The sequence below is a fragment of the Chelonoidis abingdonii genome, chromosome 1, assembly GCF_003597395.2.
Source record: "Chelonoidis abingdonii isolate Lonesome George chromosome 1, CheloAbing_2.0, whole genome shotgun sequence".
Lineage (NCBI taxonomy): Eukaryota > Metazoa > Chordata > Testudines > Testudinidae > Chelonoidis > Chelonoidis abingdonii.
This window is the reverse complement of record NC_133769.1, coordinates 293703858-293726033: the sequence shown is the minus strand read 5'-3', so window position 1 is coordinate 293726033 and position 22176 is coordinate 293703858. Positions and strand designations below refer to the sequence as shown.

The 22176-nt window shown below is 40.0% G+C and overlaps 1 protein-coding gene across 3 annotated transcripts in view; it reads left to right on the top strand.

Annotated features, from left to right (window-relative positions):
- PIBF1 (progesterone immunomodulatory binding factor 1) overlaps positions 1-3813 on the top strand; it is a 198878-nt gene extending 195065 nt beyond the window's left edge. For all 3 annotated transcript variants that reach the window (XM_075061550.1, XM_075061551.1, XM_075061552.1), the window contains one exon: positions 3459-3813. In XM_075061550.1, the coding sequence (XP_074917651.1) occupies positions 3459-3515 (57 nt within the window). In that variant the 3' untranslated portion in view covers positions 3516-3813. The remainder of the gene's footprint in view (positions 1-3458) is intronic.
- The last annotated feature ends 18363 nt before the right edge of the window (positions 3814-22176 follow it).

Genomic DNA, 22176 nt, shown 5'->3' with positions numbered 1-22176 from the left:
ACAACATCAGAGCTCTCTGTCCAGAAGAGTGCAGTGCTAGGAACAGCTAAGATACTGCGCAGAACCCTCAAACTCCCAGGCCTCTGGTAGAGGACCCGAGGTTGAGGAAGACACATACCACCCATAGCGGTGAGAGGGGAATTTTTTCATGTGTGTGTGTGTGTAAAAAGGGTGCTTGCGCATGTATATAAAATCATATATATCATGTGTATGGATATGTGTGTATATATGTAGAAAGTAGAATACCTCCCTCAAAAACAAGAACCATGGAGGAGCAGGATGGCTGACCCTGTTATGAACATGAGTTTCCAATTTTCTTTTATGTTTCCATGCAGAGATGTTTCTGGAGGCTTTGGTTCATGGCTGATTGGAGTCAATAACTTCAGCAGGGATGTGTCAATCAGAGGCGGATTAGGGTTTTGTGAGGCTCTGGACCAGAGCAAGTGGGGGTCCATCCCTACCCCTGCTGCGTGCAGTACACACACACGCACCCAGCGCTCCTGCCAGGGAATGGGATGGGGCACGGGGGTTTGCCTCGCTCCACCCGGTGTTCCTGCCAGTCAGAGCGTGGGGGCACCCCAATTGGCCAGGGCCCCTTTGGCTGAGTGGCTAATCCATCACTGAGTGGCTAATCCATCACTGCAGAAAAGAAGCCTACATCAACAAGTCTGAGAGCCTGAGTCAATTGACTCAGGCTTATGCTATGGGTCTTCCAATAGCAGGGTAGATGCTCCTGCTCAGGCTGGAGCCTGGGCTCTGAGACCTGCTGAGGGGGATGAGTCTCAGAGCTCAGGCTCCAGCATGAGTGGCAATGCCAGCGCTGCTATTTTGAGACCCGTGAGGTGACTTGCCACTGTGGTGTAGTTTGTTTTTGGTTTTGCTGCACAGGTGTTTCCAGTATGTTACTGACTTTGTACTTGCCGCTTAAGGTGAAGTTGATACCTCGTCCAGTAAGAAAGAGCTTAGTACCATCCCCACCAAGGGTGTTATATTGTGAGTACACCCTTGCACAAAAGAATTTAGCTTGTAAATGGATTATAGATTATTTTAAGGTGACCAGTGAGGTGGGCCTAGAAGGGTGCTGGGTCTGTCTTAATTAGGGCAGCAGGCAGTGAGTCATAGTACCCGGAGTTACTCAGTGCAAGCTTCTGCTTCAGAGACAGAGGCTACGTCTACACTACAGGATAAATTCGAATTAGCTTAAACCGATTTTATAAAACAGATATTATAAAGTCGATTGTGCGCGTCCACACTAGGCATATCAGTTCGGTGGTGTGCATCCATGGTCCGAGGCTAGCATTGATTTCTGGAGCCGTGCACTGTGGGTAGTTACTGTAAAATAATGAGGCCAATAACGTCGATTTGCGTCCCACTAATCCTAATCCGATAAGTAATATCGAGAAGTAATATCGATTTTAGCGTTACTCAGCTCTCGTTTTGTTAGGAGTACAATAGAAATCCGATTTAAAGAGCCTTTAAATCGATATAAATAGGAGGCAGGATGTAAGTGGTGGACGTTTAATCGGGTGCATGCTGTCTATATTCGATTTAACGCTGCTGTTAAAATCAGTTTAACAGCGTAGTGTAGACCAGGCCAGACTTAGGCAGTCTCTTGGTTGTATCTCTGAGAGGGATTCAGGCATCCCTGTTGAAGATAGCCTAGACTCCCAAGCACAAAAGTGACTGCCGCCTACTTTAACATCTTTTGGTGGCTTTCACAAAGATTTACAATCTCATTTGATAGTAAGAATCAGAAAGGAAAGCGAAGGAAAATGAACTGTAGCTTCAAGTTTCATTTGTAGTTACTAACAGAACAAATGGAAAAACGATACAACAGCCAAGCATAGTAGATGTCATAGTAAATAATAAATACTTGCATTTCTGTAGTGCCTTTCACCCAAGGTGCTGAAAGCACGTCACATACACAAAGCCTAACATCAATCCTTAGGCACAGAAGTTAAGTGTTTTGTACAAATGTTGCTCCATTTCCTTGAGGAAGCTGGCAATATAACTCAAGAGTCTTACTTCGCAGTGCAGTGCTCGAACTACTAAGTACCCTGTGATTTTTCTGACAAGTATGGGACAAATTTAGAAAATATATGTTTGGGGAGATTTCCTAAATCAAGTGACAGCTGTAATAATTGGGCTTTTTTTCCTCTCAAGTTTGGTGTGTGTTTGCTGTTGAACAATTCATGTTTGATTAAATTTGTGATCCAGACTTAATAGTCAAATAATGTAAAGGTTAGAATGAAAATAATGCCTTATTCACCATTTCTTTGGATGGAATGATTAATGATTCACTAATGACACACAATTCATTTGAATGTCTGGAATAATAAATGCACTATGTAAGAAACAAAGCACATGTATTTATATCTTTTTGAGGCCATTAAACTTGATTTGATTTCAATACAGGATTTTAACAGTAATAATTACACTTATTACTTGTTCAAAAAGTACTGTCATGGAGCATGGGGAATTGGGAGGCAGTGAGCAGGACGTTTCCATCCTGTGAAAGGTCTGTACTTCTCATGGCTCTCCTAGAACTTTGTTTTTAGGAGTGAATTCCTTGCCAATTCCATTGAGTCTGAGGCCACGTCTACACTACGCGCGAAAATCGATTTTAGATACGCAATTTCAGCTACGAGAATAGCATAGCTGAAATCGAATATCTAAAATCGATTTACTTACCCGTCTTCGCTGCGCGGGATCGATGTGCGCGGCTAGCCATGTTGATTCCGGAACTCCGTTTGTTTTGGTGGAGTTCCAGAATCGATCTAAGCGCGCTCTGGGATCGATATATCCCGTCCAGATCAGACGCGATATATCAATCCCTGAGCAATCGCGCGTAGTCTAGACGGGGTGTGAAGATGACTCATTGGCTTCCTTCCCCCACTTACTTACTATTACTTTTTCATGTGAAAGGTTGCTGTAATTGCTACAGGAATTTTATGCAGTCGTGAATGTGTGACAAGTAGCCTACAAGACTGTGAATGTAAGGAAGGGTGATCCAGAGGCAGTGTCCCACAATTAAGTTATGGAGAACCCGTGTTCTTACATGTAGCTTTTTGTATAATGCTTAAAATGTTGGCATATTGTAGCACACTTCTTTGTCCTAGGTTCCCACCTCCTTTTTTAACAGAAATATACCTAACATAATTTACAATGATAGTCCTTTAGCTAAGCAGTTCATGGATCGTTTTAACCTTGGTAAACATTTTGAATCATAATTTGGTTAATAATATGATGTTTGGTTTATTTTATTATCTTAGACACAAGAGAGCTTTAATGTATTTTTGTGTAATGTAAACCTTTCACATTTTAATTGATTTTAGTTTAAGCAGAGCAATCAGTTGCCATTATGAATGGCAGAGAGAGAGGAAGGCAGAGTTGTGTGGATTGCATATTTGTCCTGCCTTTCAACTGTCTCATAACCAAAGCATTCTTCTCTTTCACAGACGAATAGAGAGGCACCTGATTGGTACAGGAAGCTGAAGCAGAAAAAAGCACCATGATATTGTTCCAGGGATTTTCAATATAAATTATCTGTTTGGGAGTTTATTCTGTGAAGAAAGAAATTGTATTCATAATCATGTTCTTAGTACCACACAAATAAACAACTGGTTTGTTTAATTTTATACCTATAATATGTTTATACATTGTAACATTACCATTAAACAGCTAATGAAAAAATATGTGGCAGTACTTGATGTGATGATTTTACCATCAGTATGTTCTAATTCAAAATAGTGAATACAAACATACTCTGTGTGTGTTAATAATTTTAGCTAATAAAGGACATCTTATTCACAATGCTCATTAATGTGAATTTCAGCTTTTTCATATAGTTTTTCTTGGATCCTGTGTTTCATGCTACATTCTTGTAACTGTTCTGGCTTCTAGAAGCTTAAGAAACATACTAAGAAAACAGCATCAGATGGCAAAAAAAAAAAAAAAAAAAGTTTCTTATTAACCCTGATTGCATGGGGCTCTTAAACTAGTCTCTGCTCATGCCCTTTGTTTCACATAAAAATTCAATAAAAATATCTGGCTGACAAATCTCAAAAAAAAATCGTCAATGGGGAATCATCAAGTGGTGGGGAGATGTGTCTAGTGGAGTTCTGGAGGGATCAGTACTAGGCCTCGTGCTATTCAACATTTTTATCAATGATTTGGAAGTAAATATAAAATTGCTACTGATAAAATTTACGGATAGTATGAAGACTGACAGAATGAGAGAATACTGGGTACTAAAGGACTTTTTAATCTTGTGGAGAAACGTATGACAAGAAACAATGGCTGGAAGCTGAAACCAGACAAATTAAAATTGGAAATGTCACAAATTTTTAACAGTGACTAACCATTAGAACTATCTATCAAGAGAAGTGGTGGATTCTTCATTACTTGCGCCCTTCAAGTAAGGACTAGATTCCTTTCTGGAAGATATAGTTGTCAAACACAAGTTACTGGGTTCAATACGGGGTAAATGGGTGAAATTTATACAGCAAATGAGACTAGATTATGTTACAGTCCCGTCTAGCCTTAAACTCCACGAATCTATAAATAAACAAGAACTGAAAATCAGCTTCATTAAGAAATCATCAAATATCTTGATAGCATAGACCTTGTTTACATTAGAGAAACGTGCAAACCCCTGATGTAGATGTTCTGCACCAATATAAAGCAGTGTTTATTCCAATGATTTACCATATTAAATTAGACCCAAATTAAAACCCCACTTTACATCAACGCAGCACATATGGAGTAGGGGAGTGCACCATGCAGTTACACCATTGCAGTTTTCTCTAATGTCAACATGGTCATAAATTGTTATGTAAATCAGGAACTGCTGTGTATATTATAGATTTTTTTATATGACACAAATATTTCACATGAAGCATAGTGGCATCCTTTATTTGAGATGACTGTCCATTGAACATGTGACTCAGATTATATTTTAAGATGAAGCTCCACTATGATTACATATTTAGGTATTGAGCATCAAACAACTACTACTTGCTTTGCCAAAGTGTTGAGCTGCAGCAGGCTGCTGACTTTGTTCACCCACCCTTTGCAGCTCTTCCTGCATTTTCCACACACCCATTTGAGGCAAAGCCAGTTCGCCTTATTTCTGCTTCATGTGGGTCTCAATTTCTTTGTCAGTTTCTCCTAATTAGTAATAGAATCATGTTCAAGTTCCTTATTGCTTTGTTACTGTCTCTTTGGGACAAAGAATAACAACCCATATACTGCATATTGCACACCTGAAATTATGCCCTTAGTTAAAATTAATAAAAGTGTTTCCCAGGGAGAGAATAAATTTTAATATACTTCAAAAATATGAACAGATGTAAAAACATTAGTTTGTCCAAAAATGTAAATATCCAGAAAGTTATATCAAAAAACTATTTCCATGACATATGATAGGAACTATTTTTCATCCTTGAGTCTGCACAAAGGGTGGAGGAAGCTTGTTTTATTCTACCTCGTCTTTATTACATAGGTCATTGGTAGGGCCCTACCAAATTTATGGCTATGAAAAATGCATCCCAGACCGTGAACTCTGGTCTCCTCCCATGAATCTGGTCTTTTGTGTGCTTTTACCCTATACTATACAGATTTCACTGGGGAAACTGGAGTATCTCAAATTGGGAGTCCTGACCCAAAAGGGAGTTGCAGGGGGGTTGCAAGGTTATTTCAGAGGGGGAAGGGAGTGTGATGGTATTGCCACGCTTACTTCTGCGCTGTCTTCCGAGCTGGGCAGCCAGAAAGAGTTTGGCCAGGCGCCCAGCTCTGAAGGCAGCACCACCACCTGCAGCAGCATAGAAGTAAGAGTAGCAGCACCACAAACTCCCATTACAATAACCTTGTGACCACCCCCAACTCCTTTTTTGGGTCAGGACAATTACAACACTGTGAAATTTCAGATTTAAATAGCTGAAATCATGGAATTTACAATTTTTAAAATCCTATGACTGTGAAATCAATGAAAATGGACCATGAATTTGGTAGGGTCCTAGTCACTGGATACATACAGGAGAAGAATACTGCTTGTGTGATACATATTTTGAAGGTCAGACAGTAGGTTTATAAAAGGTTTAAGCACATGCCAGGATTAGAACTTTGCTGTTATGAATGAGAGGTAGAATACAAATGGCGGTTTCTCATGCCAATAAGCTTGCATCATCTTATGTTAATTGTATGCCATTGAACTTTTCTGTGGGAAGGAATAACTTAATGTTCACAGTGGCTATAGTACAGGGTGATGTATTTCTAAATTATCATCTGGCAGTCTAAAAATTATATTATCTAAGGGTATGAGTGAGTTTATTGGGAAACTTCTCAGTTGGTTTCTACAATTTCCATAATATTTCTAAATATACTTTAAGATTGTAGCATATTTTCCCTAGTCACAGCCAGTACACACAAGAAATGCATTCTTCTACAAAAATTTAGTATAGTTTTACCCAGTCTCTCTCATTCCAAAACATAACCAGCTCTATTTTTTTGGACAGTTATAAATTTTAAAAGTTACCTCTGCTCTACTTTTTAATCTTGATAGTTTCACCTTGCTTACTATTAGACCTCGTTAGGGAACAGACTTCCTGTTCTGAGAAAAGTTATGGGTTTTTTTTTAAAATCCAAAAACCAATAATTTTTCATTGAACTGGCTGTCTGAAATATTTTATTTCTGAAACACCAAAATGTTCCTGCTTTGGGAGCAGTTCAGTGGCGCCTGAATCCAGACATTCTTGAGAGGCTCAGCTCCATGGCAGACTGCCAGGTAAGTGAGCAATTTGGCTGGTTTCTGTTGAAATTTCAACAGAATTGACACATTCCCATGATACATTTTGATTTAGAAAAATCAGCGTTTTCCAATGGAAAAATGTATCATTGGAAAATTTCCAACCAGCTCTTTGTCTGTGTCTTGAAGTTTGGAAGCATCAATATTAATGCTTTTAGAACATACAGATAATGCACACTTCTGTTTATAGGTTTTCCTGGCTCAGGTGGCTTATTCGTACATTTTTCAGTTGAAGAGACTTCTAGAAATACACTTTGCATTTCTCATGTCTAATTAAGAGACATGAAGATTTAAGTTAATTATCTAGGAGGAGACCATCCTAGCTTTTCAGGTGAAAGCTAGAATGTCACTTGAATACAACAAATGAAATATGAAATGCCCTACAGCAAAAATTAATGAACCCTTTTGCCCTTTAAATGATGATAAGGTTCAGTTGTATTACCTGTATGCTATTTTCAGTGACATTATTTCTCACAAACATAATTATCAGGTAACTCACCCCACGATTCTTCCTAATGAAATTGTCTCTGCATTTCCCCACTATAGGTGGTCTTGTCATGGAACTATTCAAACCAGTGAAACCTGTAGGGGTCTGGCATGCATCTGAACATTCCATAACCAAATAACCCCCTACCCATCTTCAGGTCTTCTTTTCCTTCTCCAGAATGAGAGAGAGAAAAGATCCCCATTGTCCCATTTTATGTTTGCTAACTGCTATCTTGAGTTGTTAGTTTAATTTTCAGAATTAGCAGTTTGTAGGTTTAACAATTCTGTGGGAAATTTGAAGGGAGGAAAGAGGTGAAGTTTGGAGCAGGCTGTGATTTCTCTTTATAGTGCAAGTGCACTCTCACTCTTCCACCTTTTGCCAGAGGCTAATGAGCTAAGATGAAATCAGTCATCAGGAAAGGACAAGACCTGGGACAAGGACATGTTTGAAAATAGGAATAGGCTTCTTATAAGGTGCTGAACTCTTAAGATTTATTTACTGAATACAGCAAACAGTCCTGTGGCACCTTATGGATTAATAGACTTATTGGAGCTTGAGCTTTCATGGGTGAATACCCACTTCGTCGGATGCACCCATGAAAGCTCATGCTCCAATACGTCTGTTAGTCTATAAGGTGCCACAGGACTCTTTGCTGCTTTTACAGATGCAAACTAACACGGCTACCCCTCTGATTATTGAACACATTAGTCATACTTCACAGGCATTCCATGTTGTTCCAAGAAATGCATTTGAAAGTCCTCAATTTGAGGGCCCCGATCCATTCAGTAGTAAACACTGATGAAAGCTTGGAGAAAATGAATAACGCTAACTACTAGGTGACTGAACATTTACCAGTATCTTTCTTTCAAAGTCTTCCAAAGACAACTACCCTGTGTTGGTACAGTGCCTAGCAGAGTGGGACCCCACTCATGGTTTGGTTAGGCCAGAGGCGGGCAAACTTTTGGCCTGAGGGCTGCATTGGGTTTTGGAAACTGTATGGAGGGCCGGTTAGGGGAGGGGGTCATAGCCCGGCCCCCACCCCCTATCTGCCCCCCCCCAGAACTCCTGCCCCATCCAACTCCTCCGTTCCCTGATCGGACCCCCGGGACCCCTGCCCCATCTACACATTCCCCCCCACTCCATGTCCCCTCATCGCCTCCGGAACTCCTGCCTTTGATTGGCCCCTGCTGCCCCATCCAACTCCTCCGTTCCCTGATCGGACCCCCGGGACCCCTGCCCCATCTACACATTCCCCCCCACTCCATGTCCCCTCATCGCCTCCGGAACTCCTGCCTTTGATTGGCCCCTGCTGCCCCATCCAACTTCTATAATGCCTGATGGCTCCCCTGGGACCCCTGTCCCATCCAACCACCCCTTTTCCCTGTCCCTTGACTGCCCCCGGAACCCCTGCCCCGACTGCCCTCTGCCGCTCCATCCACGCTCCCTCCTTTCTGAGTGCCTCCCCCAGGACTGGTGCCCCCATTCAACCCTTCTGTTCCCTGCCCTCTGAACTCCCCTGCCCTCTATCCAAGGCCCTGCTCCCTGTCCCCTTACCGCACTGCCTGGAGCACTGGTGGCTGGCGGCACTACAGCTGCACCACCCGGCTGGAGCCAGCCGAGCCATTGCCACCGTACAGCACAGAGCACTCGGTCAGGCCGGGCTCTGCAGCTGCGCTGCCCCAGGAGCTCGCAGCCCCACCATGCAGAACATTGCGCTGGTAGTGCAGTGAGCTGAGGCTGCGGGGGAGGGGGTGGGGGCTAGCCTCCTGGGGCAGGAGCTCAGGGGCCGGGCAGGAGGATCCCATGGGCTGAATGTGGCCCGTGGGCTGAAGTTTGCCCACCTCTGGGTTAGGCGCTTCTGTAAAAAATACGATTTCAGATAACAGTTGCTATCTTACCATTCTCAGAGGATTTTTCAGTATCTGTAACCTTTTCATACAGTCTCTAATGCAGCAAAAAAAAAAGAGAAGGTGAGTGAGGTAATATCTTTTATTGGACCAACTTTTAAGCTACATAGAGCTCTGTGTAGCTCGAAAGCCTGTCTCTCAGCAACAGAAGTTGGTCCAATAAAATACATTACCTCACCCACCCCGTCTTTCTAACATCCTGGGATCAACATGGCTACAGCTACACCACATAGAGCAAAAAAGGCCATTTTACTGCTATGCCTTTCCAACCCCAGCAAAACAGACAGCTAGGTAGCCTTCATTTGCTTCCTCAGCTGTTGCACCTTTGTAGGAGTGATGATGATGGTACCAGAGAGAGCTTGGAAACAGTACTATCCCTTTCTGCAAGCTCTTTTCTGTCCTTTGCGGAACTATTTGTTCCATTTCCGGGCCTGAAAATCAATCACCAGTCAGGCAGGTTTTAGAAACTGGGAGAAGCAATACTCTTCAGTTTGAGTACATGACCCTCTCACACACTTTCTAGGTATTATTCTTATAAGAGGGGGATCTACTGAGGGAAGAATGTCTCCCTGTTAATATACGAGTCAATAGCATGGTGGCTAGAACTTTACAGTGTCTTAGGACAGTGGTCTCCAAACTTTTTTGATTGTGCACCCCGATCAGTAAAAAAAATTTGAGCATGCACCCTCTGCCACGCCAGCTCTACTATTTTTGCTGAAGCAAAAAAAACACAACTGCTCGGACTCCCACCTGAACTGTGGAAGCAAAAAAAATAAATAAATAAAAATTAAAAAAGCCGCTCGGACTCCCACCTGACGGAGGGGAAAAAAAAAGCACTCCTCCTGCTGCGCTCCCCCAAGGATCCTTTTGCAAACCCCTTAGGGTGCATGCACCCCACTTTGGAGACCACTGTTTTAGGAATTTAATCCCAGTATTTGCTTATACCAAAGAATAAAGAGGATGTGTGTCTCATTCTTGATCTTTGAAAATAAAACAAATACCTTAGGAAGAGTTAGTTTTGCTTGGTATTTTTGGGCAATGTTATCCCCTTCTTAAATTGCCAAGATTAATTGGAAACTCTTGACCTTTAAAATGCGTACTTCCACAGCTCAATAAGGCACAGGAGGTATTTCAGATTGAAGCTAGAAAGCAATCAGTAAAATTACAAGTAACTCTGAAGGAACAGTGGTGCCAGAGGAGATGGATGGTGCCATACGTTCCGACTCCATGAGTGCTCCGGGGCTCAAGCACCCACTGAAAAAAAATCAGGGTGTTCAGCACACGCAGGGCTCGATTAATCTTTTGTGGGACACAGTGCCTGGACTGTGACCCTGACCATTGCTCCACTGCAAGGCCCTGCCCATCGCTCACATGGGGAGGAAAGGCAGAGAGGAGCACCTACCAACAAAAACAAAAGTCAGCACCTATGGATGGTAGTGGAGATTTATAGCAGAGCAGTAGCAACAGGGAATAATGGAGGCTCTTCGTGATGATAATAGGGGCAAAGTTCTTAGTGGATCCTTGGACTCAATGAGTCTGCTGGCCAATGTCATTTGTCTGCGTCAGAGCCCCCTTAAATCCTCAGCTGGAAGTGTGAGAAGGCAACTCCACAAGATTCACTCTGCAGACTTCCCTGGGTTTGCTTTCTTCTCCCCAAAAGGTTTTTCACAGATTATCATATAGCCTTAAATACCTGCAAGTTCCTTTTTAATCAAGCCATTCTGCTCAAGAAATTCCCACATAAAAAGTTGCAGAAATTGGATCTACATGTTCCTGAAACTTAATTTAACCAAGTTGCTTTTTGTAAGGAAGGAGCATAGTGGAAAGAATCCGAAGTTTCATCACCATACAGTTTAGAATGGCTGAAGTATTAAATACAGGAAATTAGGATTTATTATGGAAATTCCAATTTACTTACAGCCTTTACATGTTTGCATAGATTGTGTTCTTTTTGAAGATACTACAGAAATAACCACTGCAAAAGAGAATACTGCTTTGACTGAAGCAATAGAATCAACTTTGTTTGACCATGAATAATTGAAGTCTTTGAGTTAATGCTGCTTTTAAGAAGTTTGGGGTCAGTAAATGTAACTTAATTGCAGGAAAAGTCTTTTGGGTGGAATTTGTGACCATATTTCAAAGAAGCTCTTTTCATTTTTCCCTTCTGGGTTAAATAGTAGAAGGGTCGCTTAGATTATTCAGCATAGCAGTTGTAATTACTAGTCCTAATACTTCATTTTTATCTTGAGCTCAAAGATGTATATTGCAGCACACAAGTTACCTTTTTATACTTTGTTTCCTTATTCATTTTGCTGGAAGGATATGTTACTCTGTGAGATGTTATTGGGTGGAATGTGGCAATATGTTTGACTCCTGTGGGGATTTTGAACTTTACATTTTATGTATCTAGTTAGAATTACCCCCTGAAGGAGTCTGTCTTGAGAAAGAGTCCTGAGGGAACAAAAGTTTAAAGCACTCCTTACTGAGTTCTCTCTGCCCTGAAAGAAACCATGGTTCCTGTGTTCAGACTGTATGTATTCCCCAAAAAATCCACCATGGACATAGGGCCATCCATACTGGGGTCCTATGTCTCTGCATTAGCTTCAGAGTCCTCTGACATGCTCTGATAGAGTCGGGCTGCTGGGGAATCTTGCACATGTAGCTATCTCTGGAACTACCTTTTAAAGGGGGTTCTCCAGAGTGCAGGAGCATCACACAAAAAGTCGTACAGCCTTAATCTATAAAACCTCCAGTGTCATATGGGGGTGAACAATGCTCGGCCCTGATTCACGTGAATCCTTGGGTCAAATTTTAGAGAGGCCCTTTTGAGGGTGAGAAGAGCCTTCCTGAAATCAATATCTCCTTTCTAATGGCAACAACTCTCACAGAATTAACTCTTAGGAAGTGAATTGGGCCTCAGATGTACATGTAGGCCAATATACTGCTGTGGTGCCTTGTGAGGATAGCAGAGGACCTTGTGGTACTGTGATCCTTGTAGGCAAAGAAAAATTTAAACAATCTATGGAGCCAACACCTTATATCAGGGGTTCTCAAACTGGGGGTCAGGACCCCTCAGGGTGTCGTGAGGTTATTACATGGGGGAGTCGCAAGCTGTCAGCCTTCACCCCAAACCCTGCTTTGCATCCAGCATTTATGATGGTGTTAAATATATTAAAAAGTGTTTTTCATTGATAAGGGGGGGGGAGTCACACTCAGAGGCTTGCTATGTGAAAGGGTCTCCAGTGTAAATGTTTGAGAACCACTGCCTTGTATCTCTCACTTCTGATCTAAGTACTGCAGAGACAGCTGACGCCTCTCCTCCCAAGTAAATCTGCGGAACTCTGCAGGTAGTTATTGTCGCTTAAGGCACTGGGAGATCTTCAGGCACTGTTGTCTGTACACTGACATTCATTTTATTAATTTATTCTTTATATGCCAAATCTAATAGAGTGGGACATGACTGTAAGTAAGTAGCAGCAAGTACTAAAGGAAATGATACACAGGTGATTTAATCCTTACTGAATTAATGCATTCTATGTCATTTTGTGCTGTTTCTTTCATTATTGTAGTAATTAGCTTTGCAGAATAGCATTTATTCCAGTCAGCAGGAGATGGAGAACAATAACAGAGTTTACCAGCAGCAGGGGGGAGCTTACCTTGCTTTGTTACCTCAGTAAATTCTCTGCAGGCTAATCTAAATGCATGGCCAGGGTGCCCACCCCCACAATGGGGACTGACTGAAAATTCCCTAGGGGAAAAACCTCAATCACCTGATTAGATCTGTTGTCAATGAAAACAAAATATCCAAGGCCCATGAAATATAACATTTTTAATCTTAACATGCCATTTCAAACCTTCACTGGCCACAACCCACTTTGTAGTTTTAGCAAATGGTGACAAGTGTGAGACAATTAAATGGCTTTATAACAAATAAACAAAAAATGGTTTTAATTCATTAGAATTTCGAGAAATTGTACAGCAGCAAAAATATAAAGTTCTTGTGGTTCCAGGTGTAGTATTTACCAATAAACTGTACAGGAAAATTTTATATAAACAGCTTTTTTTGTAGTTATGAAATGAAATATTAAATGGCCAAGATATTGAAATTTAAAAACAGTAAGATTAACTAGGAAATGTGATGTAGTTTTCTAACACAAAACAATATCGTTTGACAAGTAGCTTGTATGCAACAATGGTGATAACCAATATTTAAGTGAAGATTTGATGCTGTCATTCACTTGCATAAAACTTCATCAATTTCTTTTTTATGCTAATTGTCTGAAAATATAGGATTTTGTGGTCCATCTAGTTCAATATCCTGTCTCTGACACTGGTCAACACCAGATGCTTCACAAGACAATGCAAGACACCTTACAGTAGGCAGTTGTGGATTGATTCTTCTCCCATGAAAATCTCCCAACTTCTAATAGTTAGAGATTGGCTTAAGACTTAAAGCTTGGAATTTTATAATCCTTCTAAAACTTTTTTTTAATTTACTGGATATTCTTCATATCCATGTAAATGCCCAATTGTTCTTGGTCTAAATGACATACTGTGGAAATGAGTTCCACAGTCTAATTATGTATAATATGAAAAATATTTTCTTTTTTTAATTTGACATCTTTCATTTTCATTGACCAGACCATCCCCTTTTGTTGTATTATGACATAGAAAACAGAATGGCTTGGTTCATCTTCTTTGAACTATTCACCATTCTGTATTCTTCTATCATGTTCCCTTTTATTCAGCTCTTCGAAAATAAATAATCTGTCTTTTCAGGCTCTTCATATGAGAACTTTTCTATGCTCCTTTATCATTCTTGTCATTCATCTCTGAACTCTGGGAAGAGGGTGGTGTAACACATATACTGCACTACTTGGAGATGATAGGCCAAATTCTGTTCTCAAAGTAGTCTAAATCCAGAGTAATTCAACAGAGGTCAATGGAATTACTCTAGATTTACTGACACACTGGTGTGAGAGCAGAATTTGGTCCACTGTAGTCTCCCATAGCAGGCTTTTGAGATAGTATTTAAACTACATAATGCATGTATGCTTAGCAAAATTTGGAATTTTTGTGGAGGGGAATTTCACAAATTACACAATCTGCAGTAAAAGGTCAATTCTTGTGGCAAATACAGGTAACATCAGCAACACCACTTCTCTGTTACTACATTCAGCAGGAGAGATATAAGCCTTGCTTCATAGTGCCTCTCAATGGCACAGCAATCTTTTGAAGGAAAAACTGACGTGGGGCTGGTTCAACAGTACCACATTGCCCTTGAGTTGAAGAACACAGAGCTTTTTTTGTTCTTCTTTTACTAGTATCTAATTTAAACTTATTGAGTTTCCACTCAACCACTGCTTCATACTTTAAATAGCTTCACCAGTGCAAAGCAGGGACTAAGTGGTGCAGAGCAGAGACTGAGCAAGAGTGTTTTGTTGCTAAATGCTTCTGCTGCTAAGCATGCAGTGGGCCAAATTCACCCCTGGTGTAACTCCACTCATGATAATGCAGTTACATCAGGGATTAAATTGTCTTTTATGTTCAAATAATTGTTTCTCAGCTAATATTAGATACAATTTAAACAGCTGCATGGTTAAGCACTCAAAATCAGGAAATGATAAGATTCAAAGGCACCCTTTACTCTGCCCCACCAGTATATGAATTATATTTGTTGTTTATGCTATTTCTCATATGCAACAGTCTATACATTTTTATATAATTTTAAATGTAAATATGTAGTATCTTGTGGCACTAGGAACTACTCTGTGTATGGCAGAGTTCATGAAAGTCATTAAGTCTCATTCTCTGAATTACTTATAGGAAAGGTTTGCTGCTAACTGAAAAGAAAATGTGTTTGGTTCCCTACAAAATTACTAAAATAAATACCTGAAAGAGAGAGAGAGAGAGAGGAAATTTTAATCAATAAAAAGACTGGGATTGAGATATGGGTTGTTATAGTCTTGCCTCAGCCAACTTGAACCTTCAGCAAACTATTCTGTGCACCACTGTTGTTCGTTATGTGTTCAGGTGTCTACTACTGAGCTGTGCGCTTTCTGAATGTAACAAGTAATCCCCGTTCAAAATGTGCTATAGGTGTATGAAGTGCAATTTTCCATAAGCTCGATCAAATCAAACTCAGTTTTCACTGGAACACTCAAACATACTTTCCTTCAAAGAGGATGATTACCTGCCAAATTTGAACTTTCTAAATTTAGCTGTTTTGACTTGAGATGTTAAAATAAATAGTTGCAAGAATATTTTTGTAATGGGAAAAGTGATGAGTGTTTGCCATGCTCCGCATTCTCACAAACAGCTGATTTATTTTTTATTCGAACGCTCAAAAATATTTAAGTTTTGTGCAGAGACTAAAGTTGGAAAAGTGAACATTTCTTAAAGGTATAAGTAAATGAAAACATTTGTGCAACCCTAGGTATATCCATCACAGCACATACATAATAGCGATTTCAGATACTGTATTTCAAGAGCAAATACCTAAACCATATCTAACATAGCTGAGGTGTTTCCTACTAACTATTAATATCACACACTAAGGTTCACAGAGATTCAGCTAGAGCAGATCACACTTTATCAACATTTCTAGTATAAAATTCATTTATCAGTAATTTATATAAATGTCATAAAAATAAGCTCCAGGTGGAATCTAGATATAGTATTTATACTAAAGAGTGATATTTTACTACATAATTTGTAGTCAATATAAAAACAATCTGACTACAGCTTTACTCTGCAAGTGCTAAGAAGTGGAATGCGGAAGCCAGGACACTGCTACACAGAGCCCTAATATCTACGCAACAAAACCCATAAAACCAGATTTTCAAATTCTTGTTTCATTACATTCTTTAATTCTTGTTTGTGTTAAATACAATGGTTTGGTTTGATGAATAATTATATGGTCTGTGTGTTAGTGTAGCAAGCATGGCTTTTTTTTACCATTATGGGGAATCAAATCACTGCATCTTTCTATGTTCATAGCCTTTTGAAATAAACATGTCTATCTAAGATCAAGAGGGAGATGGTGCCACACATCTAGTGCACAAAGCAAATAACAGTAGTAATATATATAAGTATTGCCCTTCTATTTGAGCAAGATCTGTGTTCCAGTGACAGCAAATGCATTGCACAGATGTTAAACCACTCAGGTACTAGAGTGATGGCGTATTATAAATGAATAGATAGCTAGATTCAATAAGAAAGCATTCTAAAGATATGACATTCCCAGTCTCAGTAGAGACAACATGAGAGTAAGCATTTCTTGGCATTTTAAATTTACGTTTTCATGTCACAAAGCTATAGCCATTTTTAATGTTAATGCATAGGCACAATGCTCAATTTTACCACACCGAAGAAAACCATTTGCACGTGCTGATCAGGTTCTGAAGACTGAACATTTTGAGACAGGAGGGAAACCAGGAAAAAAAGCAAGAGGGAAATATGTAAGAGATTTGGTTTTATACAGTATTTTACGTAATCCTCCTGACAAACTGAAATGAAAATAAAGGCAGCGTACAATAAGAAAACTTTCAGTTAAATGCCTATATGCCTGGTAGAAATAATATAGTTGACTAAATTAAGAAGTGTCTATCCGGGTCCTAAATATACTAGACTTTTTACTTTTTGTAAAGTATGAATTGAGAAATTTTTCATATGGTCTCAGTATTAATGTTGTATGTTTGCAAGGTGTATGTATGTGTGAATGTGCACATATGTGTGTATAATGGTTCATAAGCCACACCTATCCTAGGAAACTGAGCAAAGGTTGATGGTACCAGTGAGCTTCCAAGAAGCTTCCAAACTAACTGACCATTCTTTCAGTAATTTGGTAGGACTTTAAAATCTTTTCTATGCCACTGGTCTTCATGAATAGTGAAGCCAGCAGGGAGGTTACAGGTCCAATCTTGGGGGAGATTTTCCATTTCTCCCTACTGGGGGTCATTTCCACTTATTCTCGAGGCTAATGGTCAAAAACCAACAGTTGATTGTGGCAATCCTGAAATCTATTGACTTGTTCCTAACATCCCTTTTTGGGGAAAGATTATTCAGAAGTGTGTAGCAGGGCAACTCAGATTATTCAGAAGTGTGTAGCTTCTTAGTTTTGGGGAAAGATTATTCAGAAGTGTGTAGCGGGGCAACTCAGATTATTCAGAAGTGTGTAGCTTCTTGTGTCTTTATTCTTCCTGGGTCCTGGTCAATCAGACAAAGGATGGGTATGTGAAAGAAACTGCACTGATTTAGTTAGTTGATTATCTTCTTCTGGCAGTGGTATTTATACTGATTATTTTAGATCTGCCAGCAGCTTTTGACATTTAACAATGAGGTTCTGCTGACTCACCATCAGATCTTAGCATGAGCAGACAGTGTTGCTCACGAATGGCTCTTCTCCTAGCTTTCTGAGAGGCCTAGAGTGTAGTAGTGGGCAAACTGCTCCTCCATCCTGAGGCCTCTCTTGGGCAGACTACCCCAGGAGGTCTATTATGTTTCTCATTTTGTTCAGTGTATATCTGACTTAATGAAAATCAACATTAACAGTCCAGAGAGCTCTCAGTTAGCAATTCTAAAATGTTCGGATGCACATTATCTGGACATGCTTATTTAAAAACATCTAACTTCAGTATTTCCTGTTTAACATCCTCCTGAGTTACTGCTGGAATAGAAAAGTATATCATCATGATGATATGCATATACCTGTTTTTTCCCAAAATACAGAACAGAAATATTTATTTACCACTTCTGCCTTTTCTCCATTAACAATTCTACCTGTAAGCAGGGTAAGAATGAGCTCTCCACATCATAGAGGCGGCATCAAGCAGCTGCAGAGATAGCAACAGTGGTGAGCAGCGGCAAAGACAGCAGTGAGCAACACGTGGCAGCAGGGACAGCGGGCAGCAGCAGAGGTATTGCTTAATGCCCGCCCCCCATTTCGGGGTGGGAGGTGAACCACATGGATGCATCCCTCAATTCTGGGACTTCACGGACTTTGGACACCCAACTGTGAGTGGGGTACAGTGGATGGAAAGGGAAGTGGTGTGTTAAACGGACGTTCGTTCATCAGATTGTCACACCACAAGGTGGGAAATTGAGACAAAGGACACCGCCCAGCGCAACTGTGGTGCAGGTGTCTATTTATGGTTTGCATGCTTTTCAATCATTGTTGCAGTGTTTCCCCAAAATTAATGTTGAGCTCCCACTCTCTTTTAATAAAAATGTTCTTTTGTTATACACAGACTCAGCACTTGTGAGTGGGGAAGTGCTGACTCTCAGAGGAGGGTTAGTGTTTTGTTTTACCAGATTACTGGGTGGGGGCTTGAGCTGGTTTTGTTTTGAAATGTTAAGAGGAACCCCTAGATATTGAACTTGGCCCTTGTTGCAGGTGATAGGACATGGCAGAAGGGTTACAGACGATTTATATCTATTAATGGAACAAAACCATTGTAAGGATTTCTTTAGTTCTTAAATACTTTTAAAAACTCCTTATTGTCCTTAATTCCGTGGACCACTGATATCTTCTTGTGTCCTTTTGCTTCCCTTATCAATTTTTACAATTCTTATTTTCTAATGTATATTCATTGCTGTCAACTCCCCCTTTTTCCATTTGTTATATGTTGTGGGTTTTTTGCTTTGTTTTATTATTTTTGTTTGTTTGTTTGAATAACTGCCTTCATGTCCCCTATAAACCAGGCTGTTTTCCTAACCAGCTTAGTCCTTATTCTTGACTGTGGATTTTGGGGCATTGAGTAAGATACTCTTAAATAGTTACCAATTATAATTCATATTTTTTTCTGTTAAAATTCTTTTTCACAGCTGATTTGGCTGATAATTGTTTTCAGCTTTGTGGAATTGGCTCTTTTTAAAGCAGAAAGTATCTACATTATTGGTTTAGACTTCATTGCGTTTGCACACAATAAAAGTGAGCAAGTCATGATCACTTGCATCAAAGAAACCACTACTTTTTAGTTCTGTGATCAATTCATTGTTATCCATTGAGATGAGGTCTAACATGAAACTCTCTGCTTTTTGAGTTAAGAAATTCTCATCTGTAATTGTCAGAAATTCTGATGTCTTTGTATTGGCAGCATGAGACCTTCAGCATGTTTCACTCAAATTGAAATCTCCCATGATAATGCACCTTTCCCCTCCCTATGCGTTATAGATAGTGTTTAAGGAGCCAGTCATTCTGTTCTCTTGTGTGATTAGGTGATCTATAACAGACACCAGGCAGTGCGGCGTGCCTCATCTTGTGCTATATCTGTTAGAACATTGCATTTAAGATCATTTTATTCTGAGTTGTCAGTGACTCGGAAATAGGTAATGCCATTTTTTACATGGAGTGCCACTTCCCCTCCCCTTGTGCCCACTCAAGCCTTCCAGGTTATAACCATCGATTTTAACATTCCAATCATGCAAGTCTTTCCACCAGGTTTCAGTAATAACAACTAAGTCAAAATTATGCCCATAAATGAGCAATTCCAATTCCTTGTGTTTATTATCCAGGGTTCTAGCCTTGGTGTAGGCAATTAAAGAATTTCTTCTCTTCACCTCACTTGGTTCTTTGATTATTTTTGTTCTCAACATCACGAATTAGTTCTAAATGAGTGCTCATTTGTTTCCCCTTTACCCTCTCCTGTGGTTATTACTTTAATGTTCTCCTGACTAATCCAGCCTGCCTGCCTCCCAAAAGTTTGGCTCCCCTTCAACTGAGATATGGAGGCCAATGTTCTCCCAAATTTAAAACCTTCTACCTTACACAAGGTACCTAGCCAATGGTTCACTTCCAATTAAATCATGTAAGTGTTCCTACTGTATAATGTGGGTACTTGTTTATGTTTTATAAATATAAATACTTGGGACCAAATCTCTATAACACTTTCTCTAGTAGTGCAAAATACAGATTTGCCTCATCTACACAAGCAGTGAAATACTAGTTCAGCGGGACCCTCTGACAGTGGTTGCCAGCAGACTGAATTTCCTAAAATACATGGGTCTGTACAGTCTTCTATAAGTGAAGCAGAAAAGACTGGTGGTTGCATCTCCTTAAATTCCAGGTGACAGCCAGTGTGGGTGAGATAATATCCTTTATTGGACAAACTTCTGTTGGTGAGAGAGACAAGCTTTCCCACTTACAAAGAGAGCTATACATAAAATATATCACTTCATCCACCTTGTCTTTCTAATATCCTGGGACCGACACAGTTACAACAACACAGCAGGGGACAGCTGCACTCTTTTCCGATACTAATGATATATCATACCTGTTATACTTTCTGATTATGTATTATAAATTAATCTTGTAAAATCAGATAGTGCAGAGTATTCCATATGTACCCAAACCACAAATTGTTTCAATTTTCTCTGATAGACAAGAAGAAATACTCCCTTGTAGATACTGATTCTACTACACAACTAAACTATTCAAAGCAGCGATGCTCCATGAGGCTAGATGAAAATGCAATATTGTATCTCCTAAATCTGAATCAGTGATCTGTCAATCTCCAAACAGCTTGTTCTGATCAACACTCAAAAAGTTCAGAGGTTTATCTTACTCACTTGGGTCAGTAAAGTTGGAGTAGAAATGTCAGCTCGACAATGTCTATTGACATTTCCAGTATTTTCTTTCCCCAGATGGGCAGAAAATACCACAAGAGCAGCCTTTTGCATGTTATGTAAGCACTTCCAGTCCCAACTGAAACGCAGAAGCACAAAGGCTTGTGGGAAAATAACAAATAACTGGAATAAAAAGTTATTCAGACTTCTTCAGACCTGATTAAAGGTTTGGTTTGGGTGTTGAGTGAGCTGTCTTATTTTGTCTAAACTGGTTTGATCATCTTTAATCTGAATATTCAAATAGTGAGTATTTGAATTTTTTATTTACTATTTCACCATGTCAGCACTGCCTTTGAGTCACAGAAAACCAGAATGTACACATATATGCTCAGGTTAAACTTATGAAATCAGGCAAAATACATGCACAGAGCTTTGCAGAGACATGTTTATAATTGGATTGTGTACAGTGCAGATCGTACCCTCTGTGTTTTGACTTGACTCAGACTCAGTGTGATCTTTACCTGCTGCTGAAAAGGCATACTCAGAGCTTATTTCTGGATAAGTTTACACACCCACCTTCAGGTGTCACAAGTCTTCAATGCTGTTCTGACCTCCCCCACCCCCATGTGACTATGCTGTCCAAAATGAATGTATTAGCTACAGGGTTAAAAGCAAAACACAAATGTACAATTGTATCTGGCTGCTCACACTTAGTGAATTTCAAACACAGTCTAAAGGTTTTCCCCTACTTTTAATCATATGAAGGAGAAGCACTATTCATTCAACACCTGCTTTGTTCTTGTCTTTATTATGCTCACCAACAAAGAGCTGTTCTCCTTTGGTCGATAGAGAGGAACTAGTTGTTTTCATCATACAGTGTACAGCTCACCTCCCTTTGCTCATTTTGGTAATTATAATGTAGTCATTTTTATAGTCCACAGGCTGTCATCTTCAGTTCTGTGATGTTGGTGTCACTGTACCCATTGGTCTTCATCTATGGGCTTAATCTGTAGCAAGGGAGATTTAGATTTGATACTAGGAAAAGCTTTCTTACTGTAAAGACAGTTGAGCTCTGGAATAGGCTTCCAGGGAAGGTTGTGGAATCCCCATCACTGGAGGTTTGTAAGAACAGACTGGACAAAGTACACCTTGTCTGGGTGTACTTGGTCCTGCCTCAGGCAGAGGTCTGGACTCAATCATCTCTTGTGGTCCCTTTCATCCCTACAGGTCTATGATTCTATGATATGAGAATTCAATTTTGATGGCAAAAAAAAGATCACAGACAAGGGGGTAATCCTTACTTGTTGCTGTATGGCACTGGATTCCTGGAGAGAGCATGCTCTTTGGGAACAAGATCCTAGAAGATATGAGGGACACTGGGGAAGTCAAAGACTCATTTTCTGTGTATTCTC